The sequence below is a fragment of the Plutella xylostella genome, chromosome 19 (assembly GCF_932276165.1).
Source record: "Plutella xylostella chromosome 19, ilPluXylo3.1, whole genome shotgun sequence".
In the NCBI taxonomy this organism is placed as follows: Eukaryota; Metazoa; Arthropoda; class Insecta; order Lepidoptera; family Plutellidae; genus Plutella; species Plutella xylostella.
In genome coordinates, this window is record NC_063999.1 from 4,174,591 (window position 1) to 4,194,760 (window position 20,170).

General features: G+C 41.4%; 1 protein-coding gene across 10 annotated transcripts in view; it reads right to left on the reverse strand.

The window, feature by feature from the left end:
- Nucleotides 1-20,170, reverse strand: part of LOC105386057 (dystroglycan 1) — a 78,399-nt gene that overhangs the window by 13,464 nt on the left and 44,765 nt on the right. For 4 of the 10 annotated variants that reach the window (XM_048628038.1, XM_048628031.1, XM_048628033.1 and 1 more), the window contains 7 exons: nucleotides 14,340-14,391; nucleotides 5,234-5,382; nucleotides 4,443-4,586; nucleotides 3,470-3,634; nucleotides 2,889-3,053; nucleotides 1,915-2,034; nucleotides 1,210-1,368 (listed from right to left, as the gene is read on the reverse strand). In XM_048628038.1, the coding sequence (XP_048483995.1) occupies nucleotides 1,210-1,368; nucleotides 1,915-2,034; nucleotides 2,889-3,053; nucleotides 3,470-3,634; nucleotides 4,443-4,586; nucleotides 5,234-5,365 (885 nt within the window). In that variant the 5' untranslated portion in view covers nucleotides 5,366-5,382; nucleotides 14,340-14,391. The other 6 variants (XM_048628032.1, XM_048628037.1, XM_048628035.1 and 3 more) reach the window with 5 other exon arrangements.

Consider the following 20,170-nt stretch of genomic DNA (forward strand, 5'->3'; position numbering starts at 1 on the left):
CTTACGGCGAAGCCTAATGACACCATAGACTAGTAGACATGACACGAGACGAAGCATACTTAGCGAGGGGCGTCTTCCATTCCGCTAGATCAATCCCCTTATGTACCTACGTGCATGAGGAATGCCGAAAACAGACAGTGGTGGCGCTCTTAGGGCGAAGCCTATTATGTCCAGCTGTGGATGATTATTGGCTTCTTCTAAGCGTGTCATTGACAACTCTATGATCTGGAGAAGATTTTGTCACTATCATACTCTCTTATCATACTACAGCAACAATCACCTGTCTCTTCAGCAGTCGTGGCGGCGCGCGCACAGTGACGAGCCTCCAGCCGAGCACCGGCAGCCGCGTGAGGAGCGCGATGGTGCCGTCGCGACACTGCTCGCGGACACCGCTCACCAGCACCGAGGGACAGCTATGACACCATAGACTAGACGGTTCCGCTAGAGACCAACCACCTTACGCAAGAGGAATGCCGAAAATAGACAGTTAAGGCGTTCTTAAGGCGAAGCCAAGCTGTATAGCCGAAGCCAATATATCCAGCTTTGGACGACTTTAGCTTCTGTTAAAGCCATGACCCTATAGACTAGTAGACGAGACACTAATAGGCTAACTTAGCAAGGGACGCTTCCTATCCCGCTGGATCTTATAGATATGGTAGGTATCTTAGAAACCGGTAGTAGCTGGATGAAGAAGGACGATAGCCGACTGTTGTAGCTAATGATAGTGACAGTGTTACAATAATCACCTGTATCTTCAGCAGTCTCGGCGGCGCGCGCACAGTGACGAGCCTCCAGCCGAGCACCGGCAGCCGCGTGAGCTGCGCGATGGTGCCGTCGCGACACTGCTCGCGGACACCGCTCACCAGCACCGAGGTACTGCTATTACACCGTAGACTAGTAGACATGACACGCGACGAAGCATACTTAGCGAGGAACGCTTTCCATCCCACTAGATTCGATATCCCTATCCGATCCAGCAAGATGGTAAGCGTCCTTCGCTAAGTTAGCCTATCCGGGTCTTATCTATAAGCTTATGCAGTCAGGTGCAGGAGGAATGTCGCAAACAGATAGTAGAGGCGCTCTTAGGGCGAAGCCTATATGTCCAGCTGTGGACGATTTTTGGCTTCTTCTTCTTATAAGCGTGTCAAAGACAACACTAAGAGCTCGACATTATTTGGACACTATCTATCATTCTATAAGATCAGTCACCTGTCTCTTCAGCAGTCGTGGCGGCGCGCGCACAGTGACGAGCCTCCAGCCGAGCACCGGCAGCCGCGTGAGCTGCGCGATGGTGCCGTCGCGACACTGCTCGCGGACACCGCTCACTAGCACCTTGTGGCGGGGCCAGAGCTTGTCGCCGCAACCCACCTGCGGATGGAAATGGTACGTTTGAGATACGATTACATAAAGAGTCATAAGCCTATGTTTCTTTCCAAGATGGCATCTATCCGATGCTATACAATTTACAGCGTAACTGTATTATTGTTACGCTGTTGGTATTCTGAATAAACACATATTAAAATACTCTAGAATTGGATTTATAGTGATAATTTTGATGTAGGCAGATATAAAGGATGAAGGCAGCTAGAGTTAAATTCAAGGCCATCGAAGACCCGGTCGAAAAAGAACATCTTGGGTCCAAAATCTTAAAGACTGGTACAACACCGGCACCACATCCTTGTTCCGAGCAGCAGTCTCGAAGGAAAGAATAAGCCAGATGATTGCCGACCTCCGATAGGAGATGGTACCCAAAGAAGAAGAAGAGTTAAATGGCAAAGTAGCTTTTCTTGCGAGCTTCACTTCGAATTCCGGGATAAAAAGGAGTCTAAGATACAATTGACAACCTTTTGCGTTTACATTATTAGTAGGTTTATGTAGGTATTTATGTCATTAATAATCAATTTAATAACTTACGTTCAAGTAAATGGCAGTAGTAGAGGATCCTTTCCTCTTGGTGGTCAGTCCTGGTCCACTCATGAGAACGGTGTTGTCTTTCAGAGAGTCAGCCTTTAGAGGTGCGATCGAGAACTCGTCCTGAAAAATTTCATCATTGGATCGTTATAAAATCTGCTTAAAAATGAGAGAGGACAGTTCATAACATAATACAGTTGGAGAAGGATATGAAGTTGCGGAACTACAGTAGGGAGTAGTACATACAGAGTTTATTCCTGACATAATAATCAAATGTTCGGCTTTACTGGTAATTACCCCAAAGTCGCTGTCTTCGGAAAGTCGTATTGTATCGCTCTATTGACAGGCAAACATACCAGTATACGTGTTCACTGAAGATGATGCTACACCACTTGGAAATGTAATCTACTAAACCGCCTTCAAAATCAGACTCCCATCCACAGAATAAATCATCCAAACTCACCCACCAAGAGCGAGCGGATGCGGTGGCGCGGCGGCAGCTGGTGGTCTAGTGGTGATGCTATATAACTCACCCCGTCAAGAGCCATGAAGCTGGCGAGGTCCATAAGCGAGCGGATGCGCTGGCGCGGCGGCAGCTGGTGGTCTAGTGGTGATGCTATATAACTCACCCCGTCAAGAGCCATGAAGTTGGCGAGGTCCATGAGCGAGCGGATGCGCTGGCGCGGCGCCAGCTGGTGGTCTAGTGGTGATGCTATATAACTCACCCCGTCAAGAGCCATGAAGTTGGCGAGTTCCATGAGCGAGCGGATGCGCTGGCGCGGCGCCAGCTGGTGGTCTAGTGGTTATGCTATATAACTCACCCCGTCAAGAGCCATGAAGCAATAACTCACCCCGTCAAGAGCCATGAAGTTGGCGAGGTCCATGAGCGAGCGGATGCGCTGGCGCGGCGGCAGCTGGTGGTCTAGTGGTGATGCTATATAACTCACCCCGTCAAGAGCCATGAAGCAACAACTCACCCCGTCAAGAGCCATGAAGCTGGCGAGGTCCATGAGCGAGCGGATGCGCTGGCGCGGCGGCAGCTGGTGGAAGTTGGCGTCCACGAGGAGCACCAGCACGAGCCGGCTCTGCCCGGGGCTGCACGTGCCGTACTTGGACTGGGGCTTGTCTTCCGATTTCTTCACCTGGAAAAATACAACATATAATGTAAAAAGCAGAAAACACTGACGCCTGGTGCCTCAACTAGCCACAAGACTGTAGATGAAGTATTTAATAAATTAAACCTATCATTACATCTAGTCTGCTAGGTGTATAAATCTGTGTGTTTAGCCTAACAGTCTTTCTTTATCCTCTATACTTACTAACATGTACTAACCGATAGTTTGTACACACTTGGGAACTATAAAATCAACTTCTGGTAGTGGTCGATAATTGACCGGTGTCGGTTAATAATATAATAGATTCAAAACCGGATGTCCTTTGCACTAATTATACACTCACGAGCAATGAATAAGTTTTCAGGGACATATGGAAAGTCAATACCAGTAGAACCTATCATTGCATGTGAGTGTAATAAAAACACAATAATATAACAGCTAACCTCAACAGTGAAGGTATCACTGGCGCTCACACCCGGCGCCCGGCCGTGGGCGGTGACGGTGAAGGAGTGGGCCCCGAGGTCCTCCGCCTGAGGGATGCCGCTGATGAGCCCGTGCTTGGAGTCTACTGCCAGCCAGCCCGGCAGCCGCCCGTGGTCGCTGCGTACCTGGGAGGAATAGAATAAAATAATATTTATTCAGAATGAAGGTATTGAGATCATTTGTTTGGAGCGGTGGTAGCTCAGTCGGGTGAGCGCCCGCTTCTCAATCAAGAGATGCGGGTTCGAATCCCGGCGCTGACATGTACCAATGACTTCTTTTAACTTAAGTACAATGTATACCATCGCTCTTACGGTGAAGGAAAACATCGTGAGGAAACCTGCATATCTAGATCGAGCACATCTAGATATGTGAACCCACCAACCCGCAGTGGACCAGCGTGGTGGGAAATGGTCCAAGCTTAGGAAGGCAGTTTAGACCTTCGGAATATGCACAAAGGTTCCACTCGAGAGAGCCAGGTGCAGGTACTTACACCCCCACAGATAATAGAATAGAATAGAATAGATCATTTGTTTATGGCCTCTCACACCGGGACGGCATGGCAAGGGTGTAGACAGATAGAGTACTCTTTATTTGTACACCAAATAAGTACCAAGTGTAGCTATACATGGCTACATTAACAGAGTGGAATTGTGTTGACATGCTGAGTGAGAGATTTTTCATCACCACCACTACTCATGTTGCACTGTGAGGATAAAAAAAATACTAGGCATTATGCAGATGTTGTGCAGATTGACATCTGCTTTACGTTGAACTCCATCAGGAGAAAAAATATATAACATTAAGCTTCATGCAGATGATGTATTGTGTAGATTGACCTTCTTTCGGGATCACTGGGGTGAAAAGCGGGACGAAAAAATTTCATACTGTGGCCATGAAAGTGGCCAAAAGAGTCAGCTAGATATTAAAACTTACTTTGTACGTATGGACATCTCCGGAGAATGCTTCTTTAGGTATTTCCATGCGGAACAGGTGTCCCACGTAGGCCGCCGTGTCCGGGACACCCCATAACCTCTTTAGGCCGTTTGACTGTGGTGTTTGGTTATCTGAGATGTCCACCTGAAATTAGAAATATAAATCGATAATACGAGCAGTAAGTAAGATTAATGTATTGAACACCTTTAAAACTTATGGATGCAGTAAATGACTGAGTATTGAGTATTAAGTTTGCGTCAATGGGGTGATAGGAGCCTCTAGACATATCACTTATTAACTTTGTGAATCGCGAATCTTCTTAGGACCGGTTTTTTTATCCGTAGTCAACCATTACCGTAGACGCCAACACGTGGCTTCAATAATGGTTAAAGTTGACCATTAACGGATCAAAAAAACCGGCCCAGTCTTTCCGCGCATGTCGCCTATTGTCGCTACCCTCATATACTCATACTGACTCTCTGAGGACTCACCTGCGAGTCATCGTTGTTGTCGAAGGCGAAGTCGTCGTCGTGCCGGCCGTGCGCGAGTGGATACCGCACGCGTCATGTCGCCGCCTGCCGCTACCCTCATAAACTCACACTGACTCTCTGAACAATCAACTCACCTGCGAGTCATCGTTGTTGTCGAAGGCGAAGTCGTCGTCGTGCCGGCCGTGCGCGAGGGGACAGAGCAGCGCGAGCGCCAGTACCGCGCACGCGCCCCGCCGCGCCATGTCGCCGCCTGTCGCTACCCTCATAAACTCACACTGACTCTCTGAACACTCAACTCACCTGCGAGTCGTCGTTGTTGTCGAAGGCGAAGTCGTCGTCGTGCCGGCCGTGCGCGAGTGGACAGAGCAGCGCGAGCGCCAGCACCGCGCACGCGCCCCGCCGCGCCATGTCGCCGCCTACCGCTACCCTCATAAACTCATGCTCGCTATCTGTGGACAAGGTGGAGTGGTTATGGACTAATAAAATGCAATGGAAATACTCTAAATTGTAGGTAAGGCCTGAGTCTCCTATTTTCGCCGCAGGTCGCGTCCAGCGTCACGCCGTAGGCCGCGTCACGATGCTCACTATAGAAATGTACTGATGCGGTCTCCCTCACACGCCGACGTTGGCGCGTAGATGTAGTGAGCATTGTGACGCGGCCTACGGCGTGACGCTGGACGCGACCTACGGCGCGTAATAGGAGACCCGGGCCTAAATTTTCAGCGCCTACCTCTAGTACGGGTTTTATGAATATGAAAAAAGATTAGGTTTTCTTCTGTCATCTTTATGCATTATCAGTCAAACGTTTCATGATAGTTTCCGCTAGAGGAAACACTAGGCGTGCAGACAAACGAAATAGCTATAGATTCTATAATATAGAACCGTCAGCAGCCTTATGAACAAAAGTAATCTCTAGAAGACAACCATCATCATCACCGTCATAATCGTCCACTGCTGGACGATTATGACGGCGTGTCTACCTGTCCAGCGAAGGCGTTAGTCAGACAAAGAAAATGCCATAACATTCTGCTACATTGTAGCTAAACTTAAGACAAAGAAAAGCTCATAGCGAAAAAATAAATTTTAAAACATTTTTTTTTATTTAAATCTTTGTTTGGATGGTAATCTGATAAAATTTGTAAGTACTGCCAAAGCTCGCCAACGTCTGAATGAAAACGGTCGTTGTGTTTTCAGATTACATCCCCATTCACTATTCCGTGTACGAAATACGAAAAAGAAAATTTATTCACGATGCTTTTATGCCGACAAATCATTTATATTTTACCACTTGGCTTTCCTCATTCTTTCAAAGGAAACAAATCGCTATCGTCAACCTTATTTGTCGCTGATAATGCTAGACTGAGGTACGATATCCGATAACAATTCAATAAATTAGGATGAACCACAATTCATTACTATATAAGTGTAATTACTATATAAGTGTAATAATTTCATATTTATTGAAACAATGAAATGGGAGTATTTCGTGATTGTTTCCAGTAAGAAAAGTTAAATTAATAACACGATTAATCACCGGTGAAAGCCAGTTATTTATTTGTTTGTGTATGAAATTACTATTGCACTATAAGGTAGAGGCCGGTGAAACATGTGGCATGTGAAGGTAGTAAAGCTACACATTTCAGTTCAGATGTGCCATACACAGAAGCTTTCCCGGCAAAAAACTTATAGTTATTTGACTTTAAAGCAGCACTACAGACATTGTGAACCGAACATAGCAAAGCGACATTAAATATGGCAGAGAGACGAGGCGTCACCAACGGAAACGTGTTTCACAGTTAAAGACGCGTGCGTACGCATAATCATCGGCCGCAAATAGAATGCTTTGAACGCACTCGGTATGCAGTCGCAAAAGCGCACGGGAGCTGGCCGGAATACCTTTCAGTTACTGGGGGCTACTCTTGCGAAGTTTCAAACAGCTGCTGCTTTAACCACGAGCCTATCTCGTTGTATTAAACGTGCCGATTGTATGACAGCTCTCCAAATTCGCCAAGCAGAAGTAAGCCCCCTGGCACATTGAACGCAGCGATCGCAATCACCGGATGAACACCGCTAGTAGGTCTGCGAGTTTCGGAGTTAAGGCACATTTGTGAGGTTTCAGTATGTAGTAGGTATGAAGGGAAACAAAGATCACAAAGCGGATATTTTGACTACGTTTTGGAAACAAGGCTGGTTTTAGCATAAAGCCCACATTTTCTGCACTTATAATTGTGAAATAAAGAATTAAATACATCCATATGTACAAGTTGTAACAATATGTACTTAATAACAGGCCTCAACTTTGCTAAAACTATCCAAGCTATGATATACTTAAAGCACTTATAAATTTCCTTCACATGAAGTTTCCCAAAAGCTAACCTAAGTCCGGAATGTACCTAACATACGAGTGTATTAGAGTAATCTCTCCGAAGGTAAACTCTGAAGTTACTACGGAACAAAATAACTGATAGACTTCTAAATTAGTTTTGGCGCGGGTTTGGGGTCTTGTTTGTTCCCGAGTGAACCCTTGCTTCGTTGAAACTCCCTTTATTAATAGTAAATGTATCAATCATTTTTAAACACAAAATTGGGAACAAAGTAAACAATAATGCAGTATGAATATTATATTCATGCAAACTTATGGATTTATTTAACAGTTAAGAAATTTATAAGCATTAAATTATAAAAATAAGCTTTAAGTGAGAATTAGGTTTTAGATATTTTATTTATGACATGATGGCATAAATGCCCTTGCCAAAGCGTGTTTGTTATCTTTGTAGTTTTGTAGATGATCCAGCGATAAAACTGCGAGTTTTGATGTAGAAGTTGAAAAATTTATTTGATATATCTTTGGCGCTCATAAAAGGTATAAAGTTGGCGCTACTCCATCATTCTCGACCTTGCAGCTCGGAGGGGGCGCCGGAGGGTCCGCACAATAGAACTTTCCCTTAGCTAAAATCTCTTCTACAAACACACACACACACACACGATCAGCGAGATTCACGAGACTCATATTAAGGGCGATTTTTCTGCGAAAAAATCCAAGTCATTCTATGGTGTTGGAACAATTTTCGGTATTATTTGTCAAGGGATTTTTTTATTGAAATGTGTAAGAAATTTTTGTATAGGTACGTGTAGGAAATTACCTACACTTGTATCGATGTGATTCTTGTGGACACTTATCGGTCTCCCTCCGCTCTAACATAATTTTGCCGGGAGGCGACAGTCCTTTTAACTGACAGACAAATAGACAGGTTTGGATTAAAAGCGGCTCAACTCAACGATGTTGTAAACAGATGTTCCAGTTGGAACATGTTAAATTATTACTGTTGTCATCATTACATTTAAAAATCTTTCCAATTTTGATGTATTTTATCCCTTGTCGACTATTTGTCCCCAACACACATTAGCAATCAATCAAGAGCATCAACTGAAACCCAACAACAACGCTATTTATCCAGAAGGAGCGTAAAGAGCTTAAAACAAATTGAATATGGCGACTTGAAAGACGCCCCCAAAGCAAGGGGTGGAGTGCGGGGAAGGTAATCGAAAACTGTCTGAGAGCTTACCGCTCCCCCGGGTTTCCACTGATTATGTTACGAGTAAAAATAACCGGTGGCTAAGCTGAGGGAATTCACAGATTTTTGTTACTTTTTGGACTGAGGACGTGCGCCATCTGCTCAGCCCGCTCCCGTGAACTTTACTCGGAGGGATTAGCGCGAACACACCGGCCAGCAAACACATGCGGCATTGCGGTTTTAGCTTTTTGCACTACGGTAAAATATACAATAAAAATGCGGCTTTCTGGTTAAACATTCCGACGCTCCTATATGTAGGTAAATTAATTATATATTAATAAAACCTCCAAAGCAAAAACAAATATGAAACGAAAAGAAAAATTCTCAGAAAAGAGATATGAATTATGGCTTTTAATTAGCCGGCAGCCTACCTTCAAAATTATCTTCCATGTAATGAAATTCTCTAGAAATGTGGCAGGCGACTTGACCTACGACGGTAAGTATTTCTGGAACGCGACAGAATGCGGCTCAGGAACGATATCTTTCGAAATATAACAAGGGAAGAGAAGCGAAGGTTTCAAAGGCAAGGCGGGACGTATTTAGGTCGAATACTCGCTCGCATTAGCCTGAATTATTCACCATTGTTACCGCCACTGATTGAATTCCCACTGTACTCGGGAATGTGGCGTGAATCCTCCACTCGACTAAATTAAAGTGCTTCCGTAGATAGCCAAGTTCTTAGGTAGGAGAGCGTGCATTAAAGTACATGGTGTAAAAGTTAGGAACCGGAAAAGTTGATTACATTATCTACTGGACTTTACCAAAGGAACGTACTCTTTATTATTATTTAAGAGTAAGGTAAAATTCTTTTCAGGTAAACATTTCAGTAGGCTACCTACTTTATAATAAAAATCGTCCCGAAAACCGCAACCGTTTGCGAAATTTTTATTTAAATGTTTTCATAAAAGTACCTGAGGAAACATTTCAGTAATTATTAACATTTCAATTCTGATTTTCAAAGGTTCATATTTCGTCTTTGTATAACCGCAAACTCTCCGGATATACCTAAGCGATTGGAAGTTGTTCACAATATCCGATACTCCTTAATACTACGATTTTCAAATCCGTATATTCCTTCTCAAAGCAAACTAAACTTTCGGAGAGTCCATTAGTTGAGCTTTTTGAAATTTTACTTACTACATACGGCTTTCTTTTAAAAACCAGTTTAATATTGGAAAAGTGTTGTGTTTCTGAGAAGTAGGTATACTGCACCGTGGGAGAAGCAAACTCGGGTGTCGGTGCGTCGATCTATTTCGACAGCGGAAATCACGTGCCAGCGTGTGTGCATCATAATGTCATAGTTCTCGGTACTGAGGTGCTATAAATATTCATGCGTTCCGTTTGTTTATAGTTTGTCTCGGCAGTTCGGTAGCCGATACAGGGCCACCCAAGCGGCTTTTGTCCGAACGGAGGCAAAAAGCCCATTGTTTTTGGATACTTTATAACGGTGGGTGCAAAGGCTGGCACGAGCAGGTGACTTTTTTGTTGACCGTAGTCGGAGCAAAAAATCAGGCCCTTTAGACGATAATAAAGTTATTTGGAAAGGGATCTGTTAATTTGTAAGTTTGGTATAGGTATAGGGGTAAGTATGAATTTATTTGATGATCGATGTGTCGAGATATGGTGTTGTTTCTGTTTTTATGTTCAGTCATGCATGCGTACTCTTTCATTCATAATGGATAATATTGGATAACCCTTAAAAAGCTATAAAGCTTAACGCCTGTTTTTAATTTTTTGATCCCATCTACTGCAGACCTGCCTTTGAAGTGGAATGAGAAATCTGCAAGCGTTCCGGTTGTTTGAAGAAGACAAATTGTCAAAGAATACGACTAAAACCTGGTGTCCCGATAAATTGGAGGTCGGATAACGACGGAGGGAGCGGAGCGTGCTTCGTTTATGAGCTAGCTTCATTTAGTTCTCTGGAGATGACACGTCTTCACGAACATTTCATTTATGTTCAGGAATAACAGAGTTTAATCCTTGAGTCGCCAATTTTCAAGCATTGAGAGTAATAACTCTCAATCGTTATCGTTTTTCAGGGAAATATTGATCCAATACAATTGCGTGGAATATTTTAACTGTAATCGAAACACGTATGTAAAGAGCTTACGGACGAAATTGCATTTCAGCGTGTACAATTTTACATATTGAATTCGAATAACGAATAAAATAAAAGGTTTTTCCTGGAACAATGAAGTGCAGGCGTGCACTCTCAAGAGCATTCGAGTCGAATGGGTACCAGGACGACATGGAAACAATAAAAGTTTTTAAAGGCGTGAAGAACGTGTCACGTCCATGTCAATAGCGCGCCTATGCTCAGACTAAATTGCTTTTAGTTTACGATCCGTATGAAAACGCTGTAAAGTTACCTACATTAGGTCGGGGTACCATCCACCATCATCTACCATCTTCTACACCATTTTCAGTCTTAATTACATGGATTTAAGTGTCATTGCAAATGTTCTCCGTTTGTGGTCTAATATTACAAGCAATGAACCGTATACGATGTAATTAAACCGTCTACGGCGTTTCATTCGTTCAGCTCAATGTAACCAAATAAGAGTTATTAAGGCTCGGGAAATAATGTTGTTGTACCTAGTAAAGAGGTTAAGAAACTTAGGAATATTTAAGTAACAGCTAATGATATTAATACCAGACCCGTTAAATTGATTGAAGCAACCAAATATAACACATACCTAGATCATTCAAATAAAATATCAATTTTACATCATCTGTAATTTGACTTATAAAATGAAATAGGCACAATAAAATTAATGGTCCCTATAAACTCTACATATAATATATTTCGGGTATATAGTATTGGCACTGATAAATACGACCACAGCAGCTACGAACTAAAAAATCGAGGGAATGACCATCCTACTTCGATATTTATCGAGAACATCTTTCATTGAAATTTATAGCTTCCATCAAACGTGAGGGATCTCTGCCTAAGCGTAAGTATTTCATGTGTTTCTGATATCTACATTTGTAAATCAATAGATCGTGTATAGTGTGATATCAAAATGTCGATGATATTACATGCAAACTAAGTAAAATAGTGAAAATAGCAGCCGTCAAACAGTTTTGTCTCGTAGGTCTCGGCCTAACTGTAACTTTATTACACTGCAGTGCTTTGCGGGAACACAATTTCGATTTGCGACGGCCAACCAGATCAGCTCATGTTGTAGCTGGAATTTCATTTCATCGGGTGCGGTTCGCCCATCACTCGTTATTAGACTGTCTAGGTATAGTTAAAATAATGTACGCACAGCATCGGCTGCAGTAAAATTTCAAGTATCGTTTACAATGGTAACTGTTCCAATCGGAATCAATAGACAAGAAAAACCAATCGCAGAGCAACAAAAGCTTAGAATCCAATCGTCGCACAAAAAGGTTGGAAGTTGGAACGATACACGGGTGAAACTCTTTTGTCCGCATCTCCGCCCATGCAATAAGCCGTAGCCGGTGGCAGATCGCGCGGCCATTACGGTATTTAGTCAGCGCCGGCGACGATATTGCCCCATGCCAATACGGCTGTAGCGGCTGTGTTTTGATTTACGCGACACACCCACACTGCAGAGAAAATTGCAATTTAATTCCTCGCCCAGACGAGTACTGTGTGGAATTTCGTTGGGCCAATGAACTTGGTGCAATGTTGCATCGGTACTTTTAACACTTGAAGCTGAAATTGCATTTAGAAAGATAAACGAGTTCCATTCTGACCGCTTGAAAACGAAATCAAATTAGGAATTGAAGTAGCGAGGCAAATTCCGGAAAAACAGATAGCAGAAGACAAAGTGCTACGTGCAGCGAAAGTACCACAATGAAACGGAATGTAGATTGTAGACCCTTTGGATATGAATATTAAAGGAAGTATTTAGCATATGAAGGGACAAACACAGTGCGGCAGTTGAGCAATGCAGTAGGATAGTAATTTACATCGCGCCCACGGCTGTCGACTCTGCGTCTAGACGGGCTGAGCCTGGAGTATCCTAATTCCTAACTGACAACACGAGAAATTAGGCTGGGACTTGTACAATGCAACGTGCATCATCTATCGTATGCAGTTCCAGAGGGGTGTTCTTAAATTACTGTTACAAATGTATAATTTTATAGTAGACACACGTTATGAAAACTTCATGATTGTATCAGAGCTTTCTTGAAAAAACACGAAGTTTCATGAAGAACTACATAATTATGTAGCTACCTACTTCTTCGTACCATTGTTTTATATATTAAAATTTTGCCACCGATCGCGATCTATGAGTTAGAGGAAACATATTGTAAACATAAACGTCTAGAGAATACTCGTAAATACTCGTATAGTGACATGCAGCTTCGCCAGGATTTTCAAGATTAAACAGTGTACAATGTGCATACGTCGCCTCATCAGCATGCAAATGTATGGGAGCTTTACTGTCTGGGCGGATAATTTACAAGCAATATTATAGTGCAGCGGTGTCAGTGCGAAAAAACTGAAGAACGTATCTTCATTGACATCATATGTAGCTTTCTATTCTTTTCTATGTATGTAGTTTATAAAAACATACATTATTTATTTATAAAAAAAATGAATTACGAAAATTGAGTCATATCAAAGTTATTAATTAAGTGTACAATATTATGTAATATAGTGAAAGTATTTGAATTTTGCTAATAATCGAATTTGTAAGGAAGGTATCGATTTATACAGGGTGTTGCAAAAAGGGTATACTAAGCCGAAACCTACATGTGCAGCATGTTATATCTAAGCCAGAAACTTTGTTGGTCACGTGACTTTTACTATGGAAATTTTTTTTTTTTCGCGAATTTCCAAATTCTGATTTCAGTTTCGGGTTTAGATATAACATGCTGCACATGTAGGTTTCGGCTTAGTATACCAATTTTGCAACACCCTGTATTTACTACCTAAATCCCGATTGAAGCCGGAGCAAGCCGGCTAGGTAATTTATAGAGCACTAGCACAGCAGTTGTCTAGACTCTAGACAAAGCTGTAAACCTCAAACTGCCAACAGTTTGCGATACGACGCAGCTGGGATTTTTAAATCTCACGAATTGTATCTTTTATTTTTCAAAGTCGTCCTCCGCAAGTTGAGTCGTTCTGTGCATTCTAGAAGAACTACTTCGAGAGTAACATTGAGGGATATCTATCAAAATATCAGCATACCCATCAATAAAAGGTATATGATTATACAGCCATCTGAAATGTAAATGAAGCTACCCCGGGACACGCAATCATTGCTGAACAGATTTCGATTTGAATAGCATCTCCGTAATACGGTTTGAACCGAATAATCGAATCAACATTTTCTGTGCAGCCAATATTATTCATGAGGTGTAGAATATTCAGGGGTCATTCGAAGCACACCGTACACAATGCGCGGTAATATGTAAACTTAATGAATTATTCGGTAATGGCCGTGCTAATTTATGATACACAAAACAAGGCAACAAAGGAGAAAATATACATAAACGCCGCGGGTAATTTGCTTCCAGAAAAGGCGGCGGCTATTAGGTTGTATTTTTTCACGAGCAAACTGAAAGTTGGCAGCTTTTCAAGTGTAGGTGCTTAAAGGTTGAGGCGACACAAAAGCGAGGCTTGTGCCGTGGAGTATCGCCCTGATATAGGCACCGAACAGCTGCGGGCGGGGGGATGAAATAGATATCATATTCTACGGGAATTGGTGCACCGGGCACATTTAGCACTAAACAATGAGTGTCTAGACGATCATTTTATAAATAGTTTTACAGCTATGCTGCCAAGCTCGAGCTCATCTGAAATTATTTCTCATAAAGGTGGAACTGCGATATGAATTTCATAAACTTACTTGTTTAATTTAAAGCCGTGATGGACGGCGTTGGTTCAGGGAACTCTTGGACCTGCAACAACAATAACGAAATGAGTATACAACCGTAACTAATAAAATTCAATGCACTTATATAGCTACGTCTACATAATATAATATTTGATCAACATTCTATAACTAATGGAATTGAATGTTAACATTAACATTTCCATAAAATTCAGATGGTCGATAAACGCAATTGATGATGCGTACGTAATACAGACCCATATTGATATCATTCATCGGCATCAAAGAGTCAATTGCCTAATAAATGAACGGGCCGCACAAAAATACAATAGTTTTTATTGCAGCCTACGAGAGCATGACCTCTTTTGACACTGGGGGCTGATCGTCTAATATTCCTGCTATCGCTATCGCTTTCTATCTGGTAGGAGCTCTCTTACTGATTAATCTGTCAGCAGAATAATCAATGGTAACAATCCTAATTCATATGCAAATCATCAATATTCAGACTGATTATGCCTCTAAATATTGTCTTATTATTTGTGATCTCTGATATCATGGTCATAGTAACATGCTATCAAAGTTGCTTCTTTTTGGTCTGGACAAATATAAAAATTTGCATGTTCACTGACACGAAAGAAGAAGAAGAAGTAACTATTATATTGATTTCAAAGTTTTAAAGTGATAAATATAATAAAAATATGACGATGTCATCGAGTATGAAACACCCGAGCCCGCGTTGTTCCATGGACGATGTAAAAAAAGATACTATGACTAGCACTAGGCGGTCTGCAATCACCACTCCTCCCTGATTGAAAGCGATAGTTATAGCCACCAAATGTTACAATATTGGGTCCTCTGATACTGTTTCATCAGGTAGTCGGTGCTCGTCGGAACTTGGTCGGCAGAGTCGACCACATGGCTCCAACTAGTTTGTTTGCGGATGTTGTGGATAACAGAGAAAAAAAACTATGCACCAGGGATGAATAACAATATGGAATACGCTGATAGGATGGTGTGAGTTTTTGTTATTGTTGTGCCAGTTGGATCCGAGGCTTTGGATAAATATTTACCTTCACATATGAATTCATTTTGTAGGTGATACAGAGATGTGATATCATATCATTAGTTAGTATGGAAGGACTTTTTATGATGATTATAACTTTTAGTGTATGTAGTAAAGATATTAGTCACAAATCCTAAAGATAAAATAAATTTCTCGTAGTCAGATCAAGTTGGTAAATGTACCTATTAATGAATAGGGATTAATGTAAAAGCTATGGTATATTATTATAGATAAGGAAGTGATATGAATGCAAAAGGAACTACCGAACCGTAACTAAAAATGCAAAAAGTAAGTGATGTAATGCATCACTGACGCATTTCAATATTTTTTCCTCAAAACATTCTCAGAACTTGTCATGTCTTTTTATTTGTATTACGACTTCTTATAATAATTTACAATTTCCTTTTAAATTGTTCAAATGTGACCTTTCTGTGATGTTGCTGGTGGTTAGTTACAGATTTAATTATTTTACGGACTTGTGGCGGGTGCAGTTGATCTATAAGTAATATAGGAAGTTTTATAGCTTTTAAGAATGATATCTTTGTAGGGTTTCGTATTAAATGACTGAAAGTGCCTTAGCGAATTATTTCAAGTGTCACTATCAAAAAAATTAACTGCAAAACCACACTCTTCTAATTTTAAAACTGTAGGTACCAGTTGCAACAATATGAACTATAGGTACAGCTATATTTGGAACTACATTACATTCTTGTTTCCGATTGCACAGCCAGTCAGATAAACAAATGCAGTTTACAAAACTGGAGGGCCATTCTCAGCCGTTGGAGCAACTTCTCTCAAAGCCGCCAACGAGGCGTCTCTACAACTTTTAGAGCATTCATTTACAAAGTTCGCTATCGACTTTACGTCGTATTTCATTAGTGGGTAAATAAAGGATGCTTTAGCGGAAAAGCTATACAGAATTAAATGAATTTTCATGAGCGATAACCTATTTAAGCAATTTTTGCACCCCTTACCATACCAAGGTCTACGTACTGGGCTGTACCTGCACGTCTGCTAAATTTTATAGATGTCAGTCGAGATAACAATTATATTTGCCTAACAAATCACTGTTCAATATGCCTGGTGTTTACATCTATCATGGCGAGCTGATTTTCCGCATTTAGCCTCCAAGGTGGGCCATTATGCGTGAAGTACCTATGGGGTGACTAGCTATTAAGCCACCCAAGCTCACACCAGAAAGCCAGTAGACGACCTAGGTTGCTCATGACTTCCCGGAGGGACCCCGGAGATCCGAGGATTTTTGATCGTAGTGTCTCCACGCCTTTGCAATGTAACAAGACATGGAATGTGTTTACATCTAATTGATCTCTATAAAATATAGCAAACTTCAGGCCTTGGTAATGCGCAAAATTGAACTGCAATAAAGGGTCCAATAATTAAATCGTAGCCCTAACAATGTATACCTTGCCGTACCTTAAATACTAGCTAACAATGTAAAAGTAGTTTTTGTATAACTTTTAGTGAAGCGGGACCGTTTACTCGATATAATTGGTTTAATTGCCTTGTAAACCGATAGCAGATGTAAAAGGAAATTAATTTACGATCCAATTTGAAAAACTTTATTGAAATACGGGCAGCCGGATTGATTGGAAAATTATTCCTAAGCAGAATTTAAACGAAAAGTAAGTTATGTCGCTATGCCTCATCGGACGTAATGGTTGAGTTTAAATGAATAAAACAAATGAAAGCAAGTGAAATGATGCTAATAAATAATGAGGAAGCAAGGAAAATTATCATGTCACATTGATCCTAAACAACAACTAAGTCGTGTCAGATAGAGTGGAACATGGGCAGAGGCCCGGCCGGTGATGTCATCTGGGCCGGCGGTCAATTGACGCTGCGGTCCACTGTTGCATCACTGCACACAACATGCACTGCTATTAACAACGTATAGATAATGTGGGTCGTAGGTGTAGGAACCCGCCTGCTAAAGATTATAATCTTAGGTATATTATAATCTTTATCTTTGATGGAGTCGCTCCTTAGTCGCTGCAGTGTTGGTGGTAATCAACGAGGGATTTTATAGGAAGCAAGGCAGTATGGGACAATCTTTTCTATACCTACAGTGGAACTACGGACTAAGGTTTTCCATCGTGCCGTGAAAGTATTAACCATATGTTGGTGGCTCCTTTCGTTTGCACACCATGGTGAATTGATTTTCATACAACGTAGTATATAAAAAATATAAGAATAATAACTTATATTTTGTTACCATCACTGCTTTTTGGAGTCAACGAATCTGGTACCATTTAATGTGTTTGTGTTGGAGCTACTCCAAGTGAACGTGAGACGGTGGACACGTTTTCAGTTGATATTCGAGATTGTGATCAATGTCACGGTTTGGCCAACTTGGCTATCGGAATGTGAGAACTCAGAATGACTGAATGTTTTTGGCAATAAGCGGTTCGGTGCGGTCGCTTTGAAATTAATTTGTTAGGTTCAGATTAGGATTCTTCATAATTATGTCACATAGCACAGTCATATTATATTCTATATTAAGGACGTATTTATCTGCCTCCTCTGATCTAAGTCCAAGGTTTTCTTGCCATGATTTCTTCAATCGCAATGAGCTAGCGTCTTCTACAAAAAGGGTTTTATTAATTTTGCTTAGACAAACCTACTATGGTTTTGCTTATAAGCACTTTACAAGTAACACGTTTGACCTTTATTCTAAGTATGTAGGTAATATATTTGTGAACCGTCGATAAGTTCTGTTTTCCATTTTAATGTAAAATAGATTGCATGTCAACCAGCGATTGAATGGATTACGCAACGTAGGAATGGTCGGGTGACACAGTTTACCGACTGCATTCGAAAATGTAAATTACCTTCGCTTTACAATACACACGTTGGTGATAGACGCGACAAAAACACGGACGTTAACCTTAACTAGGATTACTTATCTACTTATAGTGATTATAGTCTATTTTTTTAACAAACATGTACTGAGTATGTGAGTATGTCTAGTTCGCACATTTTCGATATTGACCGAGTGAGATGAGTCATTGTAAGGACCTATATCAACGCAGCCGTAGTCATAAATAAAGTGGGCCAATAGCAACGCAGTAAAAGTATTTCAGTTCTCCTTTGCTAAAAAAATAGGCTATAGATAAATGCATCGTGCATCGAAATAAATGTCTTTGTTTCATGAAGTTTATAATGAATATTGTAATGCCTCACAGTGTGTTGCGGCTTGCGGGTGACAAGGCGCGGCCTAACGTAATCTGTCACGGCGCGTGCGCACGGTGACTGAACTATCATATCATGCACTTTAGCGAGATAAGTCTGTGCGAATATACTCAAGATCTTTCATTATATGATAACGTTTCATGATTATGAAAAACTACTATTTGAATAATCCTTTCGCAATCCCTAAGACTACCTGATACTTTATAAACTTCAATAAATGGGCGACATACATTACTTTGGTTTGGAGGTTTCTTGAGTTCGTTGCGTTTTTATCAGCAAGGAATTTGCAAGAAAAAGAATAAAGGAAAATATTCAACATATCAATTTGCCAAATAAAGCGTTAATAGTCTTAGGGGCCGTCCATTAATCACGTGAGGTCGTTTTTCTCATCCCCCCTGGTGATATTTGGTGAGGTTTGGGACCGACCCCCCCTCCCCCCCCCTGGATCACGTGTATTTTTTTGGAAGTCTATGTAAAGGCAATTTTTGACTATAAAAAAATAGGTCATACTACAAATCGTTAAAAATTTTGCGCCGTCCAAAATATCGGTTTAGAAATACCTAATTTTTGACAAAAAATTAATACACGTGATGTCTAACGAGAAAACCCCCCCTCCCCCCTCGTGATGTTTCGTGAGGTTTTCAGTACCCCCTCCCCCCCCCCCCCCTTTGAGCCTCACGTGATTAATGGACGGCCCCTTAAAACACGCGATATTACGCGGTGCAACGAATCCGCCCAGAATGCGGGGAGACATGGACGTCATCTCCATCTGAAGACATATGTGGTCAATAGTCTCATAAAAACAGAAGCATTTGTCTCGATCAAGGAACAGAATAGATACATAGATAGTACAATACAAAACTCTGAGGGGTCACTCTATATGACGAAAAACTAAGAGCTATCGTGCAACCGGCTCGTTTGATACAGTCGTGGCTTGCAGCGCTCCAGAACTAAGTTTTTCGTCATATAGAGTGACCCCTCAGAGTCAGTCACGGTGTGTGAACTGTCATGCACTCGGCACAACCATGCCAACCGTCTGAGCACTCTGATAGAGCGTGAAGGAATGTCACATTAGATAATAAAACGTAGGATGCATCAAACGTAGATGTGATCTCAGGCGACCGTTGCAAATGCCTCTGATACGAGGGACTCATGTTTATGTCGAATCATGTATAAAATCCATTTATTCCTATGTTATTTCTATGTTCTTCAGTCAAAACATAACGGCGAGATTAACTGCATATAGAGCATTAAAATGTCATCGAGGTAACTTCATTATTAAACATAAGGGCACCCCGCCCTCACTCGGTCTCATAATCCTCTGTGCGAGTAAATGGAGGTAACCTGAAACCTGATTAGCACGCCCATACTAACGGACAGAGCAAAATTTGACCCTTAGTAGTTGCAATTACTTTACTATGAGACTTCCACAGTCGGTAGAATATCATTACAAGGAAATGAAAAAGTCACGAATAATGATTAATGCACATAAAATGTAAAGCCGAGCGCATTCAGTTATTCCTGTAAAACTCGAGTTCATTTGTTTCTTTAAAGTTTAACATAACACAAACCG